The 22,346-nt window shown below is 40.2% G+C and overlaps 3 protein-coding genes and 2 long non-coding RNA genes across 5 annotated transcripts; 2 read left to right on the top strand and 3 right to left on the bottom strand.

The window, feature by feature from the left end:
• Window positions 1-366: 366 nt before the first annotated feature.
• Window positions 367-2,752, bottom strand: psmb10 (proteasome 20S subunit beta 10). Its single transcript, XM_044012318.1, has 8 exons — window positions 2,559-2,752; window positions 2,292-2,385; window positions 2,108-2,205; window positions 1,542-1,682; window positions 1,346-1,461; window positions 1,175-1,233; window positions 835-986; window positions 367-580 (listed from the first exon to the last, which is right to left on the bottom strand). Exons 1-8 carry the CDS (start codon window positions 2,621-2,623, stop codon window positions 469-471), a joined length of 837 nt encoding a protein of 278 aa, XP_043868253.1. The 5' UTR covers window positions 2,624-2,752; the 3' UTR covers window positions 367-468.
• A 654-nt stretch (window positions 2,753-3,406) lies between these two features.
• ndor1 (NADPH dependent diflavin oxidoreductase 1) lies at window positions 3,407-9,096 on the top strand. Its single transcript, XM_044012317.1, has 15 exons — window positions 3,407-3,522; window positions 4,398-4,537; window positions 4,632-4,709; window positions 4,830-4,927; window positions 5,140-5,238; window positions 5,331-5,432; window positions 5,517-5,711; window positions 5,857-5,984; window positions 6,113-6,324; window positions 6,441-6,548; window positions 6,993-7,107; window positions 7,233-7,379; window positions 7,470-7,588; window positions 7,856-7,950; window positions 8,597-9,096. The coding sequence occupies exons 2-15, from the start codon at window positions 4,403-4,405 to the stop codon at window positions 8,739-8,741; spliced, it is 1,776 nt and encodes a 591-aa protein (XP_043868252.1). The 5' UTR covers window positions 3,407-3,522; window positions 4,398-4,402; the 3' UTR covers window positions 8,742-9,096.
• Window positions 6,280-7,311, bottom strand: LOC122758277. Its single transcript, XR_006358137.1, has 3 exons — window positions 7,178-7,311; window positions 6,413-6,562; window positions 6,280-6,340 (listed from the first exon to the last, which is right to left on the bottom strand). It is a non-coding gene; the product is annotated as an uncharacterized LOC122758277 (long non-coding RNA).
• On the bottom strand, window positions 8,785-14,489 carry ntmt1 (N-terminal Xaa-Pro-Lys N-methyltransferase 1). Its single transcript, XM_044012319.1, has 4 exons — window positions 14,426-14,489; window positions 13,217-13,376; window positions 10,116-10,368; window positions 8,785-10,037 (listed from the first exon to the last, which is right to left on the bottom strand). The coding sequence occupies exons 2-4, from the start codon at window positions 13,373-13,375 to the stop codon at window positions 9,781-9,783; spliced, it is 669 nt and encodes a 222-aa protein (XP_043868254.1). The 5' UTR covers window position 13,376; window positions 14,426-14,489; the 3' UTR covers window positions 8,785-9,780.
• Window positions 10,032-15,769, top strand: LOC122758276. The gene is made up of 3 exons (XR_006358136.1): window positions 10,032-13,445; window positions 14,388-14,574; window positions 15,576-15,769. It is a non-coding gene; the product is annotated as an uncharacterized LOC122758276 (long non-coding RNA).
• The last annotated feature ends 6,577 nt before the right edge of the window (window positions 15,770-22,346 follow it).

Raw genomic sequence — 22,346 nt, 5'->3', positions numbered from 1 at the left:
TTTTAAATCAACACAAACTTTCCTCATATATTAATTTAATGCCACTTTTCCGATAATTTATTCCCTCTTTGGTAGATTTTACAACTTTTTAACACATTTATGATGATGAAAAAATGACAAAACAACATTAAACAGTAAATAAGTAAATAAATAAATGGATATGAAAAAGGATATTGATGTTTTTCAGCTGCTCTTCAGTGGGCACTCTGCTCAGCTTATGCTTGCAATATGAATTTATGAGTATTTGACCATCCATGATTAGGTTTTATGACAGGCACCTATTGGATGATACCAGCTGTCAATCACAGTGGTGTCCCCTAATATGTGCGGTGCTTGATCAACAAATAATCTGCATAACTCTGATAATTTAATAAACAAGAGGCTTTATTACAAAACTACAACATTAAACTACTCATTAATCATATTATTACGATACATGGACTGGATTTTTATCCAATTTGTCGTCGGTCACTCTGTGTCCATGACCTTTACAGACTCGTCGACCACGTCCAGAGTGAGCGGGGTCACTGTTTTGGTCAGAACGGCTGTGGTGCCAGGTTTGTATCGGTACTGCCCCTCCCTGAAAAACAAAAGAATGCAATTTAGCATACATTTTATGTCATAAAGAAGAGTTTTAAGGTAAAATAGCATCAGGTCTCACTGTCCACTTTTCACACAGAGGATTATAAAGACACAGAAAAACTGCAATTCTGCAAAATTGCAAAATTGACAAAACACAGTATAGTCTGAGGTTTTCAACAGAATATTGCAAGAGAGGAGAGCTGGAGGAAACATGCCTGTGTCTGAGTTGTGTGGATGTGTACGACAGCTCACCGTTTTCCCTTGACCTCGGGTACATCGTAGCTTCGCAGTTGCTCTACTCCGGCCTCGGTGATGACACACAAGTCCACGTTGCTGCCGGAGCCCAGGTCACAGAAAATCCCTGCAGCGATGGCGTCTCGTACAAGCTGCTTTGCCTCCTCGAGCTGAAAGAAAGAAATGCACCAACAAGTTTATTTTGTATTTATAAGTGTATTTTGATGTTGCAAGTTTTGTGTTTTTATTGTTAAAGGTTTTCACAGCAGCATTTCCTCTGTCTTTCTTCTCTGTACGTCAGTAAGCAGTAGAAAATCAATGAATGATGATTTTAATGGGGATGTTTGGAAAGACTGACCTCCATGTTTGCTTTGAATCTGTCCTCCAACACTGAGATAGCAGCAGCAGCTCCAGAGCCTGAAACCAGAGACAACAAAAACACCAGGAAATTATTAGTTATGTTATTTTTCTTTTTTTTACAGCTTGGTCCTGAATCAGTGAAGAGTGAAATGGTCGCACAGACTCGTACCCAAGGCGAGGAAGGGCAGCTTGTCATAGGAACCGTGTGGGAAAACGCTGTACAGCTGAGGCCCAGTCACATCGATTCCTCCGACTATCAGAGACGCACCGATGTTACCCTGGTACCTGAGGAACCACACAAACACTTTTGTTAGTCTGTTTGTTTGTTTGTTGTCAGAGTCATTAAGATTAAATAGAAAACTAACCTGAACAGCATCTGCTTCAGCTGTCGGATTACCATGGCAATGAGGGGCGGCCGCCCGGTATTCAGCATGTGCAGTTCCACGTTGGACGCCATGATCTGTGTGGTGACGTCAGCGTCAGCCGCCACGCCGGCGCCACAGCAGCTACAGAACAAGACAATGGCAGAATTTCATCAACACAGTGACTTTGTGCTATACTTTAACATTATTATGTCACGATGAGCCTCTTTTTTATGTAGGTTAGTCGCGAATGTAACCTCACACAGGACCCTGACAAAAAGTGTTAGTTGTTTGACAACAGCAACAGAGGATTGGGAATAAATCTGCCTCCTGTGAAAAGTTAAAGGTGTTACTTCAAGAGCTTCAAGGGAGGAATGAGCAGAGGAGTCTACGTTTGTTGCACTCACAAATCTCACCGCTAGATATCACTAATTCTTGCGCACTATTTTATTTTATTAGGTGAGTCTTTAGTAAAGTGGCTAACAATTGTTTTCTCTTGAAGTCCATGCTGAAAATCTGCGAGGACAGACAATGAGTGTGGACAATGTCTCTCCTCTGCTTCTACTCACTAGATACTCGGGGCAATGTAATGAATCTTCAGGCAGTTTTTGTCGACCACCACCATGTCGTCTGTGGCCCTGGTGTCTGCTCCTAGGATCACTCCATCCTGAGGAAAGAAGAGCAGAGAGAAGAGTCAAACCACACGTGTCCACCGTGTCCTCCACAGTTACACTCTTGACAGCAGGGACTCGCCTTGAAAACAATCCCGGTGATGGTGGTGCCTGTTTTTCTGGCATTGGGAGCTTTGTAGCCGAGTTCTGACAGGCTGGACTCCAGCACAGTGTTCCTGGAAAAATATGATTGAGCATGAGATAGACTCTCCTGTCACTTTGTTATTAACACTCCAGAGAACCTTCTCACACTGAAGGTCAACAGTAAATGTTAAAAAAGACCCTGTGTGGGCCACATGACTTCTTCCCGAGTTTTGTGTCTGTGCAGCAGCAGACAGTGTTTTCTCACCTGCGGCTGTTCTCAAAGCAGAATCCTCCAGCCTGTGGATCACTGGGCTTTAAACTGTGCAGCATCTTTGGACGGAGGACACAGGAGACGAGGACAAGGCTAAATCTGAAATATATAACTATCTGACTCTCTCTGTGTGTGAATGTGTGTCAGCAATTTTCGGAAGTTTTTACTTTTACTTTCACTTCTTCAGCACAAGCCTTCCTGTTCTACACTGTAGAAAATAACAAAAATGAACTCAACAGTTTTCCTTTTCTGGATTCCAGCTTCTTAATGTGAATATTTTCTGGTTTCTTTGCTCCAAATAACAAAGGAAAGAAGATCAGATAGTAGAGTAGATCATAATTTCCAGGTTTGGTAAACAATGCAACAATTTTACAACATTTTCTGACATTTTTAATGACCAAACAAGTTCATGATTTGTCAAGAAAACAATCGACAGATTATGATCAGTTATGAAAATAATCATTAGTTTGCTCTGTTTTAACATAATTTATTAGATAAAGTGAGAACAATATATCTGTTACATGGGTCAGGGACTGAATTATCATATTAACTGTCATTTCTTAGAGTGTGCTGGACAAACCAGTTCCTGGCTCAGGTGACATGAGTCAAAATAAAAGCCAACAACAAAAAAGACAAATAATTAATCAGACTTTATGTTGATTATGAGGATTTACTTACAGAATAAACACAGACTGCTCCTTTAATAATACTAATACCAATAATGTGATGTTTGTGTGTTTAGGTCGTTTAAATGACTTTGTGAGGTGATGTTATCTACTGTTTATTCCATGATTGTGTTTTTAAAATAAGTGTCATACATTCCGATTTTCTGTGTATGTACCTGAACGCAGCACCAGAAAAGGCGTTGCCGTAAAGTGTGACTTGCGTCAGAGCGGTTTCACTGCGGTGTTCGTTTACCGTGACAGGTTCTGAGTGATTTAATGAGAGGAGAATAACGGTACGTGACCTAGTCACTGTTGTTTGTCAGCTATATTACATTTTTATTACTCTTGTATTTACAGACACGTACAATTAATTCTTATCAACAGTTCCTGACTAGCTAACTTGTTAGCCTGTTAGCAATGACGCCAGGTAAGAGTTACGACAGCGACTCACATTCATTGTTTTCCACAAAATGATTTAGCATTAAATAAAAGTTATTTTGAAGATATTTACAGTGTTAAATTATTGTTGTCATTAGTGATTAAGTGCTTGTTTAATAATTAATGAAATACACGTGTGACCTTCAGATAAAATAAGTTTAAAGTAGCTTATGATAGAGTAAAAAGCTTCTTTAATGCTCACTTAATGTAACAAAGTAATACATTTGACAACATTAAACTTTTGAGGATTGAGAAACATTAATCAACATTTTATGGACCTAACAACTCATCGATTAATCAATAAAATATAGTGAGATTAATCGACAATGAAAACCTTTTTCTGTAATAAGTAACTAGTAAAGGGATTTTATGAATAACTTGTGTACTATGAGATTAACACAACAAACAGACTGTGTCTGAGACCACGTTAAGACTGCTATTATTAATCGATGACTAAATGGATCATTGATTAAAAAAAATTCTCTGATATTTCAGCTTCTTTAATCTGAATATTTTCAGGTTTTTATGCTCCAGATAAATAAGGATGATTTTTAGACATCTGGCATCATCATTTTATGACAATTTATGGACCAAAATTGATTGATTATGAAAATAATCTGTGGTTGCAGCCCTCGACCACACTCAGTTTATATGTGTTTGTGTGAAAACTACATTAAAAGGTACATTAGGTACGATTGTTATCATATATTTATATATCATTTTAATTTAGTCATAATGTCGGAGCCCACTCTCCTGGTTCTGTACGGGAGTCAGACTGGCACGGCTCAGGACACGGCCCAGAGGATTGGACGACAGGCAAAGAGGAAGTGGCTGCAGGTTCAAGTGTTGCCTCTTGACAATTACAATGTGGTGAGTGAAGTTATCGAATAGTTACCGAGAAGGTGAACACTCCAGCCAGGAGATGACGCTGTGTCCTTCATGTGTGTCTCTTCTTGTTGGACAGGCGAACTTGATCTCAGAGTCTCTGGTGGTTTTTGTTTGTGCAACCACTGGTCAGGGAGACGCACCGGACAACATGAAGGTAAAAACACAAACAACTGTGGACCATTAAAAAGTCGACAAAGTATAACAAGGTGGCCGTTTTTGTCTCCTATAAATGTACCCATTAAATCCTGTTTTTTCTTTCTGTACATGACTCAAGAACTTCTGGAAGTTTCTCTTCAGGAAATCTTTACCTGCTGGTTCTCTGAGTCGCCTGGATTGTGCTGTACTGGGCCTCGGGGACTCTTCGTATCCAAAGTCAGTCTCTCCATGTTTACACTTATCTTGCAGGAAAAAAGGCAGACACACACTCAATGTAAATAAGGCACTACTTGTGGGAATCTGTTTTTTTCTCCACTGGGGGCCATGTTTTGTCAGAGCTTCTCAGTAAAGGGAGCACACAGAGGGCAGTTACCTGTATACTTACCTTTAACTGCCCTTTTAATAATCAGAAACGGTTTGATTTAAAGGTTCAACTTTGTGGCTAAGAAGCTGCATAAGCGGCTGCTGCAGCTGGGAGCCAGTCCTCTGCTGCCTGCTGGACTGGCAGACGATCAACACGACCTGGGGTAAGAGGCAGTGTTAGTTCCTGAGCATGAAGTGGAAGTTTGTTTTTTCTTCCTCCGAACGTCATATGTTCACGGCCATGTGCTTGAAACAGGGCAGACGCCGTTATTGACCCATGGCTCACGTCACTGTGGGAGAAGGTGTTTGCCTTGTACCCGTCTTTAGCTGCCGTGACTCCACTGGGGGAGGATGAACCGTGAGTATCCACTTTAATTTTAGAAATAAACAGGTTCTCATTCTGGTTTTTTGAGATTTAGATTTGGGGGGTTTTATGTTTCAGACTCCCTCCGACGTACACCTTCCACTTCCTGGATGATGTGAAGGAGGACAGGTGCAGGATTTCCACCGAACAAACTGTTCCCTCTCAGTCTCATCCCTTTCCTGCCAAACTGGTGTCCAACAGGAGAGTGACAGACACGTCACACTTCCAGGACGTGAGGCACATCGAGTTCGACATCAGTGGATCCAGGATCCAGTAAGCGAACATCAAAGTTCATTTAAGTGCAATTGTATAAGGTCCTGACACATATACAGGATTGTTTTCCTCCTCTTTTAGTGTGGAAATAGTGGATGTTATAAAGGCTCGAGTTGTCATTATCTGTGATGATGCTGTTGTGCAGGTTCGGTGCTGGCGACGTGGTGATGATGTATCCGTGTAACGCACCTGAAGACGTCCAACAATTCTGCCAACTGCTGAGATTAAATCCTGAGGCAACGTTTGCACTCAGAGCAACAGACAACACTGCAGGTCAGTGTGTGTGTGTGTTTTCTTGTATTTGTTACCTCTTTACGACCTCGTCAGGACCAGTAGTTCTGTGTGAAATGTAATATTTGTCCATACTTGATTTTTATGGAAAAACCTACTCGTCTTCTCAGTTCCTGCCAGGCTTCCTCAGCCCTGCACCGTGCGCTACCTGGTGGAGACCTACTTGGACATCGCTGCCGTTCCTCGCCGTTCCTTCTTTGAGCTGCTGTCAACCTTCGCCACCAACGAGCTGGAGCAGGATAAGCTGAAGGAGTTCAGCTCAGCAGAGGGTCAGACTGACCTGCACAGCTACTGCAACCAGCCGCGACGCACGGCACTGGAGGTGACAGAAGAGGGCGCTGCACAACACAGACGCTTTCAAATTAGTTTTTTATTTTAAATCTTAAAAGACTGTCTTTTAATGTCCTCACCAAGAATGTGATGCTTGTCTCGCTGCAGGTTTTGACAGATTTCCCTCACACGACAACAGAAATCAAAGTGGACTATCTCCTGGACCTTTTCCCCGAGATCCAGCCCCGCTCCTTCTCCATCGCCTCGTCTCTCAAGGTACCATAATCATCCTGTGGATGTTCAAACACCTTTTTACAAGGTCAAATACAAGCACTTTTCAAGAACTTTCATCGTCCAAAGTCAGGTTTTTCCAGCACCTTACAGATTTGGTAAATAAAATATTTGTAGGAATTCATACATTACATAATCAAAATGAGTATTACATTTTTTCAATTACTTTTAAAGAGATGGTGTAAGGCTATATACGCTGCCAAAATTGGGTTTCATAATATCAGAAAGTTTACATTTACTGTTTTCCACCTTATTCTTTTTCTTTATCTACTGTGTGAAGCTGTTTTTGCATTTTTAATTTATCCAGAATTCAGGCATTCAATACAAATTCAGGCACCATCAAGGATTTCAAACACCCGTATGAACCCTTCTGGAAAGATGTTTTTAGTCCAGTTTGTACTAAACTGGATTTGTTGTGTCTCCACACAGGCTCACCCCAACAGGCTTCAAATCCTGGTCGCGGTCGTCCGCTACAAAACCAAATTGTACAAACCGAGACAAGGTCTCTGCTCCACCTGGTTGGCCTCTCTGGACCCTGCACAAGGTTTTCCACCTCTTCTGACATCATACACATGATAAAGAAGTTACTTAATTCTGATGATCAGTTCACTCACCCAGTCAATGATCTGTTGATGCCTTTACACATTCTGACATGTGATGGCGCTGCAGGAGAGGTGTGTGTGCCTCTGTGGGTGAAGAAGGGGAGTCTGAGGTTCCCCACAGACACGGACACGCCGGTGATCATGGTCGGACCTGGGACTGGTGTGGCACCGTTCAGGTCGGCGTTGCAGGAGAGGAGAGCGGAGGGAAAACCAGGTGAGGTCTTCAAGCGCTCCTCTTCCTCATCAGCTAATGATGCCATGTAACAGCTTTGACTCCTCCTCTTTTTTTTCCCCCACTCTTCAGAGAATGTCCTGTTCTTCGGCTGCCGCTCTGAGTCCAAAGATTTTTACTTTAAGTCAGAGTGGGGGACGATGATGGAGGAGGGACACCTGAAGCTCTTCACTGCCTTCTCACGAGATCAGGTCTCTCACACACACACACACACTATTCTTCTTAGGACACTGCATTTGGACAGCATCATCTCTAACCTTAGCCGTAACCAGATGATGTCTAACACTAACCTTAATCCAAAATATAACCAGTTCCTCATAAATAAGTCAAGGTCAATTATTACACATAAAACACATGTTTTCAAGAACTACTTGTGCTGTAGCAAACAACATGATCACAATCTCACCTCCTGTTTGTGAGCCATGATGTTTGAGTGACATGAACGTTTGTGTTCTCAGGAGGAAAAGGTTTACGTGCAGCACCGTGTGACAGAGAACGCAGAGCTCCTGTGGGACTTGATCTCGAATAAACATTCCTGTTTTTACATTGCTGGGTGAGTCTCCGGTCACAGCACCACACACAAGTGTTTGGTGACTGTGAGCTTCCCCTGTGCAGAGAACCAGCCTGAGACAACAGAGGCTTAATCTCAGTGAACACATGGCTACACAATGTCGGCTGGAGTCAAAAATATCTAAAAGAATATGTTTGCAGTCTTATTTTACTGTTAGACCATATTTTCCCATGGGTAACTTAAGTTTGTTTCACCTTGTGAACCACTCACTCTCCCACACCAAATTCCATAGAGAAAATCTGCTATTTTACATCACAGCACACAGGAGTTGTTGATCCACTGCTGCCTCCATCAGCTGTTATTTTGACACAAACTTAGCAAATAAGGCAGCACAAAAAAAAACTGATTTTCTCCATGGACTTTGGTGTGGGAGAGAGTGGTTTACAAACTTCAACTTAATATTGATGCTCATATTCCACCATTATACAACAGAAAAATCTATTTTTTATGAATTCTAATCATTAAATATTTCATGATAATGATGTTATATCAAAATGATGATATTCAACAAGGAAGCAATGATCGGCACACAATAGCAGAACTAATACATCATCAATATCCACTATATTTAAGTGTTTCTGTTTGTGTCTCACCTCTGCTAATTCTACGTGTTCCGTTTTCTACGCAGAAATGCTAAAGAGATGCCAGCCAGCGTGTGCGACGCTTTAAAAGATGTGTTCCGGCAGCAGGGACACATGTCCACTGAGGACGCCGAGCAGATGTTCGCAGCCATGGAGAAATCGGGACGACTGCAGAGCGAGACGTGGTCGTGATCACGTGACTGAGACTCTTCATGTTACAAAGAAAGAAGCAGAATAAATGATCAGCATTATTTAATTGTATATTTCAAATGCAAGTGTGATTTTGACCTTAAAAAACATATAAATATGATCATTTTCACACGTTTCCAGTAAAAGACGCTGCAGACATTCCACTGCCTTGACACAGGACAAATGTTTATATTAAAAAGGGACGTATATGCAGTTCATGTTGATGCTTTTCTGTTTCCAGACTCTGCCATGTAAAAACATGATTTAAATATGATGCATCCAAGTCTGAAGAAGCTGTAAACATTGAATTTTTACGTGTGAAATGGACCAATGTCAGTAAACTTGCTCTAAACATGAAGTCACTTCCTGAATGGCCTTTTGATAAATAAACAGGTTTTTTGGGGGAGTAACCATTTTATATTAAGGGAATTTTGAAAATGTGGTTGTATGAGATACATAAACACAGCGTTTAGAGGTTATCATCAAGAAACTGCAGTTTGTCATCTGCTCACTCTCCTCCACCAAAGTCCAAATTAGTGTTTTAAGCTCACTGGGAATTGAGGTGCTGATCTACTGCTGGCTCATTTGGTGAGTTTGTGTCAATGAGGTAAATCAAAACAACGGACTTCACTGAAGTGAAAAAAAAAAAAACACATTTGAACTCACGAGTGGAGGCAGCATTGGATCAACATCTCTTGTGTGTCGTGATTTAAAATTGCTGATTTTTTCTATGGGTTTTGGTGTGGGAGATACATGTGTCAGTACCTCATGCTACCACACTTCAAATAAACTCAAACTTTCCCTTTAAAATCTGCAGCTGAACTGTTGCCAAGCATGACCTCTGACCTGAGAGACATAAATTTGTCCACCATGACATGGACAGAAGTCACATGACTGGCGATAACGCACACACTTCACAAACACGTCATTCTAGGAACATCGGAAATAAACCGTCAACGTGAGAGAAAACGCCACTTCCACATTGGAATCACTCTCTAAACGAGGCGGTGCCACTTCCTGTCACATGTGGGAGAAGCTTCCTCTATCTGAGCGCCAGTGTGTGAACCTGGAAAATTTCTTTAGGGAAGTTCTTTTGTTGCTCCTCGTGGACGATGTGAAGGCCGGCCCTGGCAACCAGACTGTGAACTATGGGCAGGTCGCGGCACACGCTGCTGTCCACCTCGTCGGGGACCACGCCCTCGTATGACACGTTGTCCTTGATGACAATGAGGCCGTTTGGCCGCAGCGCCTTCTGGCAGCGCCGCAGAAACTCCACCAGGTGTTCGTCTGTCAGGTGACCTGAGGGGAGAAGGAACAAAATGTCAGATCTTCAGGTGAATCTTAACGACTCGACATCTGGCCGTGCCTCAGACTCACCAATGACCCACTGGATCCAGATGACGTCATAGCGCCCGTTCTCTGGAACAAAGTCCTGCAGGCCACAGCAGAAGTAGTGCCCCACCCTCTTTCCATCCTCTCCTAGGTACGACTTGGCTTTGTCCAGGAACTCCTGTGTCACGTCCACCAGGTCCACGGTTTTGAAGAGTGGCAGCAGCAGGCGCTTGGTGATCCTGCCGATGCCGGCGCCGCAGTCCAGAGCGCAACCCGGACTGGTCGCCCCCTCGCCTTCCTTCAGAGACAAGTAATGTAGTTTTTATTTCTATTGTTATGATTTTAGTGGCTGCTGTATGTAAACTGCCTGTGATGATCTATGGATTGAACAGTGTTTAAGGTGCAAATAAATGTATCACCACACAAAAAGTTAAATAACATAATTGGAGGCTTAAAAATCTAAATTGCAGAGATAGTTTTCTTAATCAACTCCAGTTTAAAACACTTACAAAGGAGGTGAAGGAAGACCTGGACAAGGACATCACGATGGAAGAACTATTGCAGTCCTTTAATTGTATCAACTCAGGCCTACCAATAGAGCTCTATAAAACTTTTCAGAAGCAGCTGTTGACCCCACTTTTAAATATGTTTAATGAGTCATTTAATAATGGCATATTACCACCAACTTTAAGACTCGCTACAATAATTCTTATTTTGAAACCTGGGAAAATACCAACTAACTGCTCCTCATACAGGCCTATTAGTCTTATGGGAGTAGACACAAAACTATTGCGTAAAGTCCTTGCTAAAAGGCTAGATCCATATATCCCTTCTTTGGTACATTGTGATCAGAATGGGTTCGTACAGAATCGTCAGGGATTTCATAACATTAGAAGGGTCCTCAATATAATTCACTCTAAAACTAATACCAGGGATACAGCACTTCTTTCTCTAGATGCTAGACAAGCGTTTGATAGAATCAAATGGCCTTATTTGTTTGATTTGTTACCAAGATAAGGACTTGGGGGAACATTTTTGAAATGGATAAAGTTATTGTACACTTATCCTACAGCATGTGTAAGAACGAATAACATTTTATCAGGCCCGTTAAGGTCAGAGAGGTCAACCCGCCAGGGCTGTCCCCTCTCCCCATTATTGTTTATTTTGGCCATTGAGCCTTTAGCCGTGTCCATTAGAGCTGAAGCCAATCTATCAGGTATAACAATTGGAGGTCATGACCATAGGATATCGCTGTATGCAGATGACGTGATTCTTTTTTTGTCAAACTTATCAAACAGTGTCCAGACGTTATTGCATTTAAATAATAAATTTGGTCAGTTTTCTGGATACAGTATTAATAATGAAAAATCTTTTATACTTTTCTTGAATGAAGAAGAGAGAAATAATCCGGTTATAGATACACCTATTTTAGTGTGAGGGAGGGGTTTACCTGTCTTGGGATCAAGATTACTCCCCAAATGAATACAGTTGTTGAAGCAAACTATGACCCACTGATGAGAGAGGTACAAGATTTACTTGAAAAATGGACGACAATGCCAATATCAATGATTGGCCGGATCAACTTAATTAAGATGACTATCTTGCCAAAATTCTTATATTTGTTTCAGTCACTCCCATTACCATTGCCAAAACATTTTTTTAAAGACATTAATAGTGCGTTTTGTAGATTTATCTAGAGGTAAAAACCTAGATTAAGACTAAAATTTCTATATTTGCCATATGATAGGGGTGGATTACAGTTGCCCAATCTACAGTGGTATTATTGGGCTGCTCAGCTACGCAGTGCTATGTTTTACTTTGTCACACACTCTCCTCTAGCATGTGTTTCTATTGAACAAGCATCAGTATCTAAGTTGCCATTAAGCCTATACTTAAGCCTATACCTATATTCAGCAGATTTTAAAACTTTAAAGAAAAAAACAACAAATCCCTTTCTTAAAAACTCTATTGATATTTGGTTTAGGGCTCATAGACATATTGGTGATACACCCCCCATCTCTCAATTTTCACCTGGGATAATGGGCAGTTCACTCCTGGCAGGACAGATGGTGGTTTTCGGGCTTGGGCCGACAGGGGGATACGAAAAATTGGAGACTTATATGTTCAGGGCAATTTATTAACATTTAACAACCTTTGTGTGAAATATTCAATCCCAAAAAAACACTTTTTTAAATATTTACAGTTAAGGCACTTCATTTTATCAAGGTGTCACCAGGCTACGCATGAGCCGCCGCTGTCCTGTCTTGAGGGTATCATGTTAAAACACATGAATGGGAGATGGCAAATTTCTACACTCTATACAGCATGATGAGGAATCTAGTCATGATAGAAGGAGGGCATGGAGTTTGGATATTTAGGAAGATATTGAAGAAGCTGAGTGGGCGAAAGCGAGTTTAAAAGCTCAATCGCAAACCATTAATACTCGAATGAAACTGTTACAACACAAATGGTTAATGAGGACATACATAACCCCTGAGAAACTCAACAAGTGGTCCCCTGGCATTCCAGATACATGTGTGAAATGTTTGACTGAGAAAGGTACTTTAATTCATTGTGTATGGGAATGCCCGAAATTGGTAGCTTTTTGGAAAATGGTTGCCTGAACTTTAAGTTTACTTACAGGCACTCAGGTACCCTGCGTAGCTAAACTTTGTATTTTGGGATAAACCCAGATTGCTTTTCTGTTAACTCTAAGTGTAAGACGTTGATCAACTTTGGCCTCCTGCAGGCCAGGAGGATGGTTGCATTATCTACATGAGAAACTAAAGTATCCTCTACACAATCTTGGATTAGGGAGATGGCAAGTTGTGTTACATTCAAGAAATGCATCAGTTTTAATGGAAAGACTTGGAAAGGACAAATATGGCTGATAATCCTTATTTTAGTTCGTCTTTAGGGTTCAGGAAACACCGAGCTGACAGTTGACTGTCTTGCCATTGACGACCATCTGAGGGCCACACAATAGCATCAGTGGCTTTCTGCCAATTCAGCTGGACGTCAGTGGGAAAAAACTCACTCAAGAAACACAGGAGAAAAACCCCATTGACACACAGTGGGGCAAAAACAATTTTTTTCACAATGTGTGAAATGTGGTGATAATTTAGGATATAATTGGATTTTCTTACTCCGAGGAACTTGTGCAGAAATGCTTTGGATCCGTTGAGATCGATGGTGGAGATGGTGCCGTAGCCTCCCAGCATCCCATCCACTGTGGGGGGAACCTCCTTCCAGTAACCCTCAGCGTTGGAGTAGAAGCTCGCCTCATTCTGTGCGATGTCACCCATCCTGTCAGAGTCCACAGGAAATGAGTTTTACCCGAACGAAAAGGAACAAGCAAAAATGAAACAAGCAAAGGTGATTTTGATAAACACATATCAATAAACATATCAACTTGATGTCCTTTTAATAGTTTGTATTGGGTTAAATATCACATTTGTATGACATATGTTGAAATTACATTTTCTTTAGTGATATAATTTGTTAATTACCATACTATCAAAATGTACATAACTATATAAAGCAAAATGGGATTTTAAAGATCTGAATAGTTTCTAATATTGTGCATCATATTTCTTTTTTGAATTGACAAAGAAGATCTGTAATAATAGCATTGTTTAAAATTGTTTTTTTTATTTGAAAACAGCAGCAGTATATATATGTGTGTGAACTTATACATTTCTTTATAAAGATATATAATCAAACTTCACACTTAGTGTTTTTATCTGGTGCCCAGAGTGTAACGCGCGCACGCGCACACACACACACACACATACACACACACACACACACACACAATGAGGTAGAGATATGTTGCTTCAGTTGGAAGCAGTTCAGCTGTCAGTGACCATTTTAGGACACACACACACACACACACACACACACTTCCATGTATTTATAAATATAATCACACACGTAGCTCAGGTATTTATTTTGTCAGTTAAACATCATTCAGCTGCCAGGCTTTATAAAACAACGTGTAATTATGACCGTTAACAGTTAACCATATAATTACTAATAAATGACTCGTATATGTCACCATGATATATTTAATTTAAAGTTAATAAGTTAAATGCACTTAAATTTAATTTCAGCCTTTAACATGAGACACTAAACTGCTAAAGTGAGCAGCAGCTACACATTTGGTTAATTTCCTGTGACGTTTTTGAGTTAAATTAACTTAATGCTAACAAACGAGGCCCCTGCGCGTGTGGCTTCAGCAGGGCTAGCGGCTAGCTACCCTGCAGCGGAGAGCTTCGTTGTTCGGACAGTTACTTTAATTTATTCTATTTTTTAAAGATAAACTGGTCCAAAGTGAACTTTCTACCCGCACTGACCTGGTCTCGTGTCACCACCGCCTCCTCCTCCTCATCAGCCCGGGTTCTCCGGTATCCGCCGCCGGTCCCTGCGTCACTTTCCAATTTGAGACACAGACGACGTCATATCCTTATTTGGTTCAGAGGAGAAGCAACAGCTCCCCCTGCTGGTGAGTCACAGCCACTCACCTCTGCCAGGAAACAAATTCATACAGAACAACATAAATTAATCATGAAAACACAAAACCAAATACACTTAAACTTCTTCATGAGAATATATAAATGTTTTATAGAACATATAACTTATATTTATTATGATTATGATATTTATTATTATTAAAGGAGAATATAAACACAAGATCACATCACTGTTACTATACTTAAACTACTACTACTTATTATAATAATAATAATAATAATAATAATAATGATAATAATAATAATAATAATAAAATGGTATAGTACATATACACTACAGCTATCTATCTATCCATCTATCTATCTATATATGTATATATGTATATATATATCGATCTATACAAATCCAACATAGAAAATTAAGTAATAAAAAAAACTGCTCAAACATATTAATATGGTATAAAGGTAACACATAACTATATAAATTATGGAAATGTATTTATCATTTATATATTTAATTTATCTCATTATCTGTTGTGTTTTAGCTGCAGTTCATGAAACTAACCACAGGAGGGCAGTGTGGTATAAGAACAACCCCCTTCAACCTGCTTTACTTCTGAGAAAAGACTGAACATTATAAAACGATGATTCATTTATTTATTTTTGGTTAATTATTCATTAAAAAAACAAATGTTAATGGGGATTGGACAGACGAGGGTACAACAAACACACAAATCATTAATATATTAAATAAATAAAATACATTTACCATAAATAAAATGCACATGAATTGATTAAAAATAATCATCAGCACGAGGCCTCTTTGAGGGAGAGAAGATATAATCAAACAAATAAACACATTTCAGGGGCTATCTGGAAAATAACAAGTAATAACAACAAAACCTCATATTGAATGAAAGTGCAATGTAGATAAATATATTTAAAAGCATTGAATAAATAAGTTATGTCAAACTACTGGTAAAAACAAACTTGCATTTGTGTATTATTAAACTTGTTATAATTATTATTTCAGGAGGCTCTTACAAACTGACTGACCCAGTGATGAACATGATGGCTGGATGAATGTCATTACCTCCAGTCACCAGTGGGAGGAGCTTTAGTGCTGAACAAACTGGCAACTCAGCAACATCAGTTCCTCTGGAGGACTTCTTTATTCTGTGCATTTCTGACCTGAACACACAGCAGGCTGCATGTAGGAAGGAGACAATTATAAACGTATATATGTGTATATATATATGTATATATATATATATATATTCCTTATGTGTTTGTGAAACTGCTCACTCTCCCACACCAATGTCCATAGAAAAAAATCTATGTTTTTTAGTTCACAGGGTTCACAGGAACTGCTGGTCTACTGCTGCCTCATGTGGCCGTTTTGTGTCACTGAGGTAAATCCGACTGAAAGACGTCAAAAGCCGAAGTCACAATAATAACACATTTGAACTTTCTGGTGGAGGCAGCAGACGTTTAACAACTCATGTGTGCTGTGATGTATAAATAACACATTTTCTGTATGGGCTTTGGTGTGGGAGGGTGAGCGGTTTACAAAACAACACAAACTTCAGTTTCCTGTTGGAAAAAAAAAAGTGTAACAGCATTAAAAATATTCTTATACACATATTGTAGACTTAAGCTAACATAGATGCTATTAGCTGAGCCTCAGTTTGTCCTTGTGTCCCCACTGGCAGAGCCTTGTCATCTCTTTAATGTTGGTGTTAGAAAAGGTTGCTAACTAGCATGCTAAACTAGTCTGTTTCATGGAGTACACTTCATTGTTTCACACCAGGGACATTCACTTGTAACAGCAGCAAAATACAAGTAATAAGTACAAAGACGGGCAATAAAATAAGATAAGAATTAAATAAATATATGATTATTTAAAAACATGATTTGCTAGCTACATCGCTGCTCCGCTACTTAGCTATTTACAGGTAGGTAGGTAGGTAGGTAAAGGTAGGTAGATACATTATTAAATTTAATTTGTGCAGTAAATTCAAGCATCCAGTATCAAAACTCATAACACAACAACATACGTTAACCTTAGAAATATAAGTAGCAAAATACACTGTATTAAAGAAAATGTATATAACCATGTAAATAAACTCTATCAAAATAGGTATATACATTAAAAAAATCTATATATGTTCAAGACAAAGTCTGAAGTTTAGGGTTACGACAGGATGGAAATAGTTGTATTTGCACGTGTGTAGAACTAATCAGTTTATCGGTACAGATCAGGTCTTGACCAGTTTAAAAAAATTTACCCCAAGAAATAGCTTGGAGGTAGCAGTTAGCCACCGGGGGGTGACTTCACCAGTTGCAAATTGAACTCCATTTGAACAGAAGTCTATGGGAAAATGTGCATCAGTAAACATATTCCTGAGGAGTTGATGGTCTCAATCATTAGTTTTAGCTCTTCTTCAACAGAACATGATGTCACGTTTGTAACTTATGTTCCCATTGAGAGGAAAATAAGCAATTAATCAGTGTGAGTGACCGCTGGTATTTCCACATTTTGCCAAAACTGCCGCGAACCTCAACACTTCAGAAAGGGAGTTTATTTTACAACTGAAAGACAATTTCAGTTTATTTTAATCTAGACTACAGTCTGTGCTTATAATTGTGAAATTATGACCTCAGAGTACAACTGGAATGCACTTTCATGTCTGTGGTGGGAAATTTCTGAGATGCAACTGAAAACAATTCATAATACACATTCACACACATGTGTAGGGGGAGATAACGAACCACAATAGCGTTGCTGCGTTTCCTCATAAATATTTCAGACGGGTAAACTCCTCCCCCCCCTCACCTCCATTCTCTCTCACGGCTGTGGCGATATACAGAACAAACGCACCTCCATGTTCTTCACAGTGTTTGTTCAAAGACCTGAAGATGCTGCTTATTAATTACAGTTCATAAAAAACACCTGGAACGCCCCCTAGTGGCTGGATGTACTTTAGTTGATATGCCCCACCCTTTTCAAGCTCATCTTTTTAATGGGCTGAGACGTTATGATTGACAGCTGGTACTGATGATTGGCGTCTTAAGGAGCTCCATCACTGAAGCATGGACTGTCGCCACCTAGTGTAGCAGAGTTGAACATGCTTCAACTCTGCTACATTCAACTTGTCTCTCAGAGCTTTTTTATTTTGTGTAAACAAACATGGCCGCCATGACAGTTCCCAAACACCTGGAACAATAGTAGATATAGTTTCTGTTCTTTTAATGGCTTCTTTAATGAGATGTTATGATTGACAGCTGGTACTGACCCATGATTAGTCAGGTGGGGGTGGTGGGCGGGGCCTTGGACTCTCAGCGGGGGACACATGATGAGATGGACAGACAGAGAGACAGAGACAAACAGAGACAGACATATTAAAACTTGTCTTTATTGGGAAACCGTCCACCACTGAGCTCAGCAGTGAAATTAGATATTGATCCGTCCCTCTCCTCTGCCTCTCTCCTCCTCCTCTCCTCTCCCCTCCTCCCCCCTCTGCTGTTCGTCTCTCTTTAAATCAAGTCTTCCTCTCCTCCTCTTCCTCTCTGTCATTTATCCATCACTGCTTTACATCCTCTCTCTCAGGACACAAGGACAAACATCAACACTGGCGGTGACTTATTCTGTATTATATGTTTATATATAAAACACCCAGATATGATGCAAGTTTAATCAAACACATGTCTTCTACATGTATCATATAAACAACATACACTGACAGGTGATGTATATTTATACAAACACATGTTTTAAATAAAACATTTAAAAGAGAAGAAAAAGAAAATTCTCATACTCTCTTTTCTCTTTCTCTCGCTCTCTCTCCCTCCCTCCCTCGGGCTCACCTTCACTCATCACCTCAGCTATTTTCCCTCCACTGTTGCTAGGCAACGGACAGGAACAGCATCACATGGAGACGTCAAAACCACAGGAAGAGCTTTGCAGGGAGACACATCATGTAGAAGTTCCATGAAGGAGGCAGCGTCTCTTACTGACTCTCTCTGTAGAGTTGTTGTTGTTGTTGTTGTTGAAGGACAAATTAAACCGCTTCTAAAAATACAGTATATTTATCACTTCAGCCACACGGTTGCTCACTCTTTAGCTTAGCATTAGTCACAGACCATCTGTATGTTTGCAAGATGTCAGAAGAAAACTGAACACTGTGTTAGTCTGACTAAAACTGGACTAGAAATGGTACTCAATCAAAGTTCTCACAGTCAGACTAACAGACACACTTAATAAGGTTGGCAGTTGAATTTCTAACGGACTGTTCCTGTTCCCGCCCTGGCTTTGACACATAAATTATAGAAGAAGAGGAAGAAGACGGCAAAGAAGAAGAAGACGGCGAAGAAGAAGAAGAAGAAGAAGAAGAAGAAAAAGAAAAAGAAAAAGAAAAAGAAAAAGAAAAAGAAGACAGCAGTAAGAAAAACTTCTGGAAGTTCTGAGGGTAATGGATTCTAGGGAAACATAGAATGCTAACAACTAGCTAAATAAAAGGGGGGCATATCGCCACCTAGTGTAGTGGAGGAGAGCACACCTTTTTCAACTTTTTTCTACTGCTGACCAAAGTAGTGCCCAAAGTTTTGTTGAAAAACTAAAATAATAATGCCGATTCTATTCTATCCTGTCCTGTTCTGTTCTGTTCTAGTCTATTATGTTCTAGTCTATTATGTCCTATTCTATTCTATTCTATTCTATTCTATTCTACATACAGGACTGTAGGACTGTGAATAACGATTATTTTCTTGATTATCTCAGTACTTTTTTGGTCTGTATAATGTCAGAAAATGTTGAAAAATGTTGATCCCAAACCTGGAAATGACGATGTTCTCACGTGTCTTGTTTTGGTCCACAAACCAAAAATATTCAGTTTTAATGATTTCTTTGTCACATGCAGTAAAGAAACCAGCAGATATTCACATTGAAGAAGATGAAAAATGGGAGAAACTTGTTTTAATTATTGAACCTCAAAGAGGTTAATAGATTATAAAAATAGTCTGACAAATAATTTAGTAATAAAAATAATAGATAAATTGACTAACTGTTTCAGCCCTTCATGACTATATATGAAAAAAAAAAGTCATAATCTTCCAGTTTCCTCCTGAAGCCAACCAGAAAATAAAAATACACTGAATAGCCACTCGGAGGCAACGTTGCTGGTTTCAAAAAGCACTTCACCTAAACTGAGACTTAAATTTAAAATTAGCTTCTACATTATACATGACTTCATTTTCCTGAGGACTTTATGATGTCAATCACCAGTTTCAGCTCTTCTTCAACAGAACTTGATGTTAATTTACAAGTATTTTAAAAGTCTGGATTTTGGTCGAACTAAGACAGAGTTTCTTTCCCTAACGTCATCTTCTGATCCTCTTAAGTTGTTCAGCGGGGGATTTTTGTCATAATCAGAAGCAGTGTGCTTCACACACACACACACACACACACACACACACACACACACACTCACACAGGTTTGCACAGCTATTCTCCTTAAGACACTGCATTAGGACAGACTAAACAAAGCCTTATCCCAAACCTTAACCATAACCACAGTTATGTAATAAAGTAATAATACAAATCTCAGTCCTAAACTCAGTTCTCAGTTCCTAAGAAAAGAGGTTCTGCCTCATTATGACCAGGTTTTGGTCTCCACAAGGACTACTAGCCCTGACAAGGTAATGTTTTTTATTCACAAAAAGATCCTAAAGACGTAACACATACAGGAAACACAGACACACACACACATAAACTTGTTTTTATATCTTAGTGAGGACACCTTGTCAACATAATACATTTCGTAGCCCCTTGCCTTAACCTTAACCTTAACCGTCGCAACTAAGTGCTTAACTCTAACCCATAAACCAGACAAAATGTCGCCACAAAGATATGTGTGTGGGTTTTTTTGGACCTCACAATATTATAAATACAAGTACACTACACACACACATACACACAGGTTTGTGCAGCTATTCTTCTTAGGACTCTGCATTGACTTCCATTTATTTGGACAGACTAAACAAAGCCTTATCCCTCACTTTCACCATAATTTATGTCTTAGTCCTAAACTTAACCAGTTCATCATTAAAAAAAAACCCTGTTCTGCCTCATTAGGAGCAGGTTTTGGTCTCCATGAGGACGACTGGTCCTGACAAGGTCAGTGTTTTCTTTATTCACAAAAGGTCCTAAAGAGGTAACACATACAGGAACAAACACACACACACACACAAACCCGTCAAACTGCTGTGATTCAACTGCCTTCCCCATTCCAGAGCTATCACCTCACAGAGCAGTTTCACACAGACAGAAAGAGGGTAGGGTGTGTGCGTGTGTGTGTGTGTGTGCGTGCGTGTGTGCTGCAGGGAGGGAGGGAGGGAGGGAGGGAACATTCCAGAGATAGTAGACAAAAACAGAAACAGAGAGAGACACACATCACTGTAATGATACTCTGCATACTGAATATTCCCCCAGAGGCTTTTTCCATTACACCAGAACAGAGGAGCTGTTCGCCACATCCAACACACATTTGCCTCTCTCTCTCTCCCTCTCTCTCTCTTTCTCTCTCTCTCTCTTCTTCAGACACATTGTGCAAATGTAACCTTTGCAAGCCCAACCTCCCCTCCCCCCTCACCACCCACCCCTGCCCCCATCCCCAGGAAGTTGGTTAGCCACTTTACTGCCAAGAAATATGAAAAACTGGCAGGCTGCCCGTTTCATCTGCAAACACACAGCTAAAAGAAAAAAAAGAAAAGAGAGGATGGAAGCAGCGGGAGATGGAGGGAGGAGGAGGAGGGAGGGAGTGGGGGAGGGGGGAGGGGGTGGAGGTGACACAGAGGAGAAAGCTGCTGCTGCTGCTGCTGCTGCCACGAGGAAGAAAGAAAGAAAGCACATTAAAAGCAGAGCAGAGAGAAAGAAGCTGCAGAGATAAGGAGGAATGTTCAGTGTGCTGGAGGAGGACCGAAGACAACGTTTACACAGCAAACACAACACAACACAACACACACACACACTGACACACAACACACAACAACACAGACTGACACAAAACACAACACACTGATACACAACACACACACGGATACACAACACAACACAACACACACTGATACACACAACACACACACTGATACACAGCACACACACACATACACACACACACACACACACACTGCTGATACACAACACTGACACATGATACACAACAACACACACACTGATACACAACACAACACACACACACAACACACAGACTGATACACAACACACACACAGACTGATACACAACAACACACACTGATACAACAACACATACTGATAACAACACAAATAACAACACACACACTGATACAAAACACAACAACACACTGATACACAACACACAGATACACAACCCAACACACACTGATACACAACACAACACAACACACACAACATACAGATACACAACACAACAATATACAACACACAGATACACAACACACACACAACACAACACTCTGATACAATAACACACACACACACACAACACACATTGATACACAACACAACACTGATGCACAACATACACAACACACACACACTGATACACAACACAACACACAACACAACACAACACCTGATACACAAACACACACAACACAACACATACTACAATACAACATACACAACACACACACACTGATACACAACACAACACACTGATACACAACATTGATACACACACACACACTGATACACAACAACACACTGATACACAACACACACACTGATACACACACACACTGA

This window comes from Solea senegalensis, linkage group LG21, assembly GCF_019176455.1.
Source record: "Solea senegalensis isolate Sse05_10M linkage group LG21, IFAPA_SoseM_1, whole genome shotgun sequence".
Taxonomy (NCBI): Eukaryota; Metazoa; Chordata; class Actinopteri; order Pleuronectiformes; family Soleidae; genus Solea; species Solea senegalensis.
Note: the sequence above shows the minus strand (reverse complement) of the source record. Positions and strands in the feature narration are given on the sequence as shown.

Coding starts and splice junctions, on each gene's coding strand:
- psmb10 (XM_044012318.1), bottom strand. CDS start 2,623: ATGCTGCACAGTTTAAAGCCCAGTGATCCACAGGCTGGAGGATTCTGC. Junction 1,683..2,107: donor TACATTGCCCCGAGTATCTA/GTGAGTAGAAGC, acceptor CTTGTTCTGTAG/CTGCTGTGGCGCCGGCGTGG. Junction 581..834: donor CCCGAGGTCAAGGGAAAACG/GTGAGCTGTCGT, acceptor TTTGTTTTTCAG/GGAGGGGCAGTACCGATACA.
- ndor1 (XM_044012317.1), top strand. CDS start 4,403: ATGTCGGAGCCCACTCTCCTGGTTCTGTACGGGAGTCAGACTGGCACG. Junction 4,928..5,139: donor GGGGACTCTTCGTATCCAAA/GTCAGTCTCTCC, acceptor TTTGATTTAAAG/GTTCAACTTTGTGGCTAAGA. Junction 5,712..5,856: donor ATCAGTGGATCCAGGATCCA/GTAAGCGAACAT, acceptor GCTGTTGTGCAG/GTTCGGTGCTGGCGACGTGG.
- ntmt1 (XM_044012319.1), bottom strand. CDS start 13,375: ATGGGTGACATCGCACAGAATGAGGCGAGCTTCTACTCCAACGCTGAG. Junction 10,369..13,216: donor TTCTGCACAAGTTCCTCGGA/GTAAGAAAATCC, acceptor TTGTCTCTGAAG/GAAGGCGAGGGGGCGACCAG. Junction 10,038..10,115: donor CTGGATCCAGTGGGTCATTG/GTGAGTCTGAGG, acceptor TTCTCCCCTCAG/GTCACCTGACAGACGAACAC.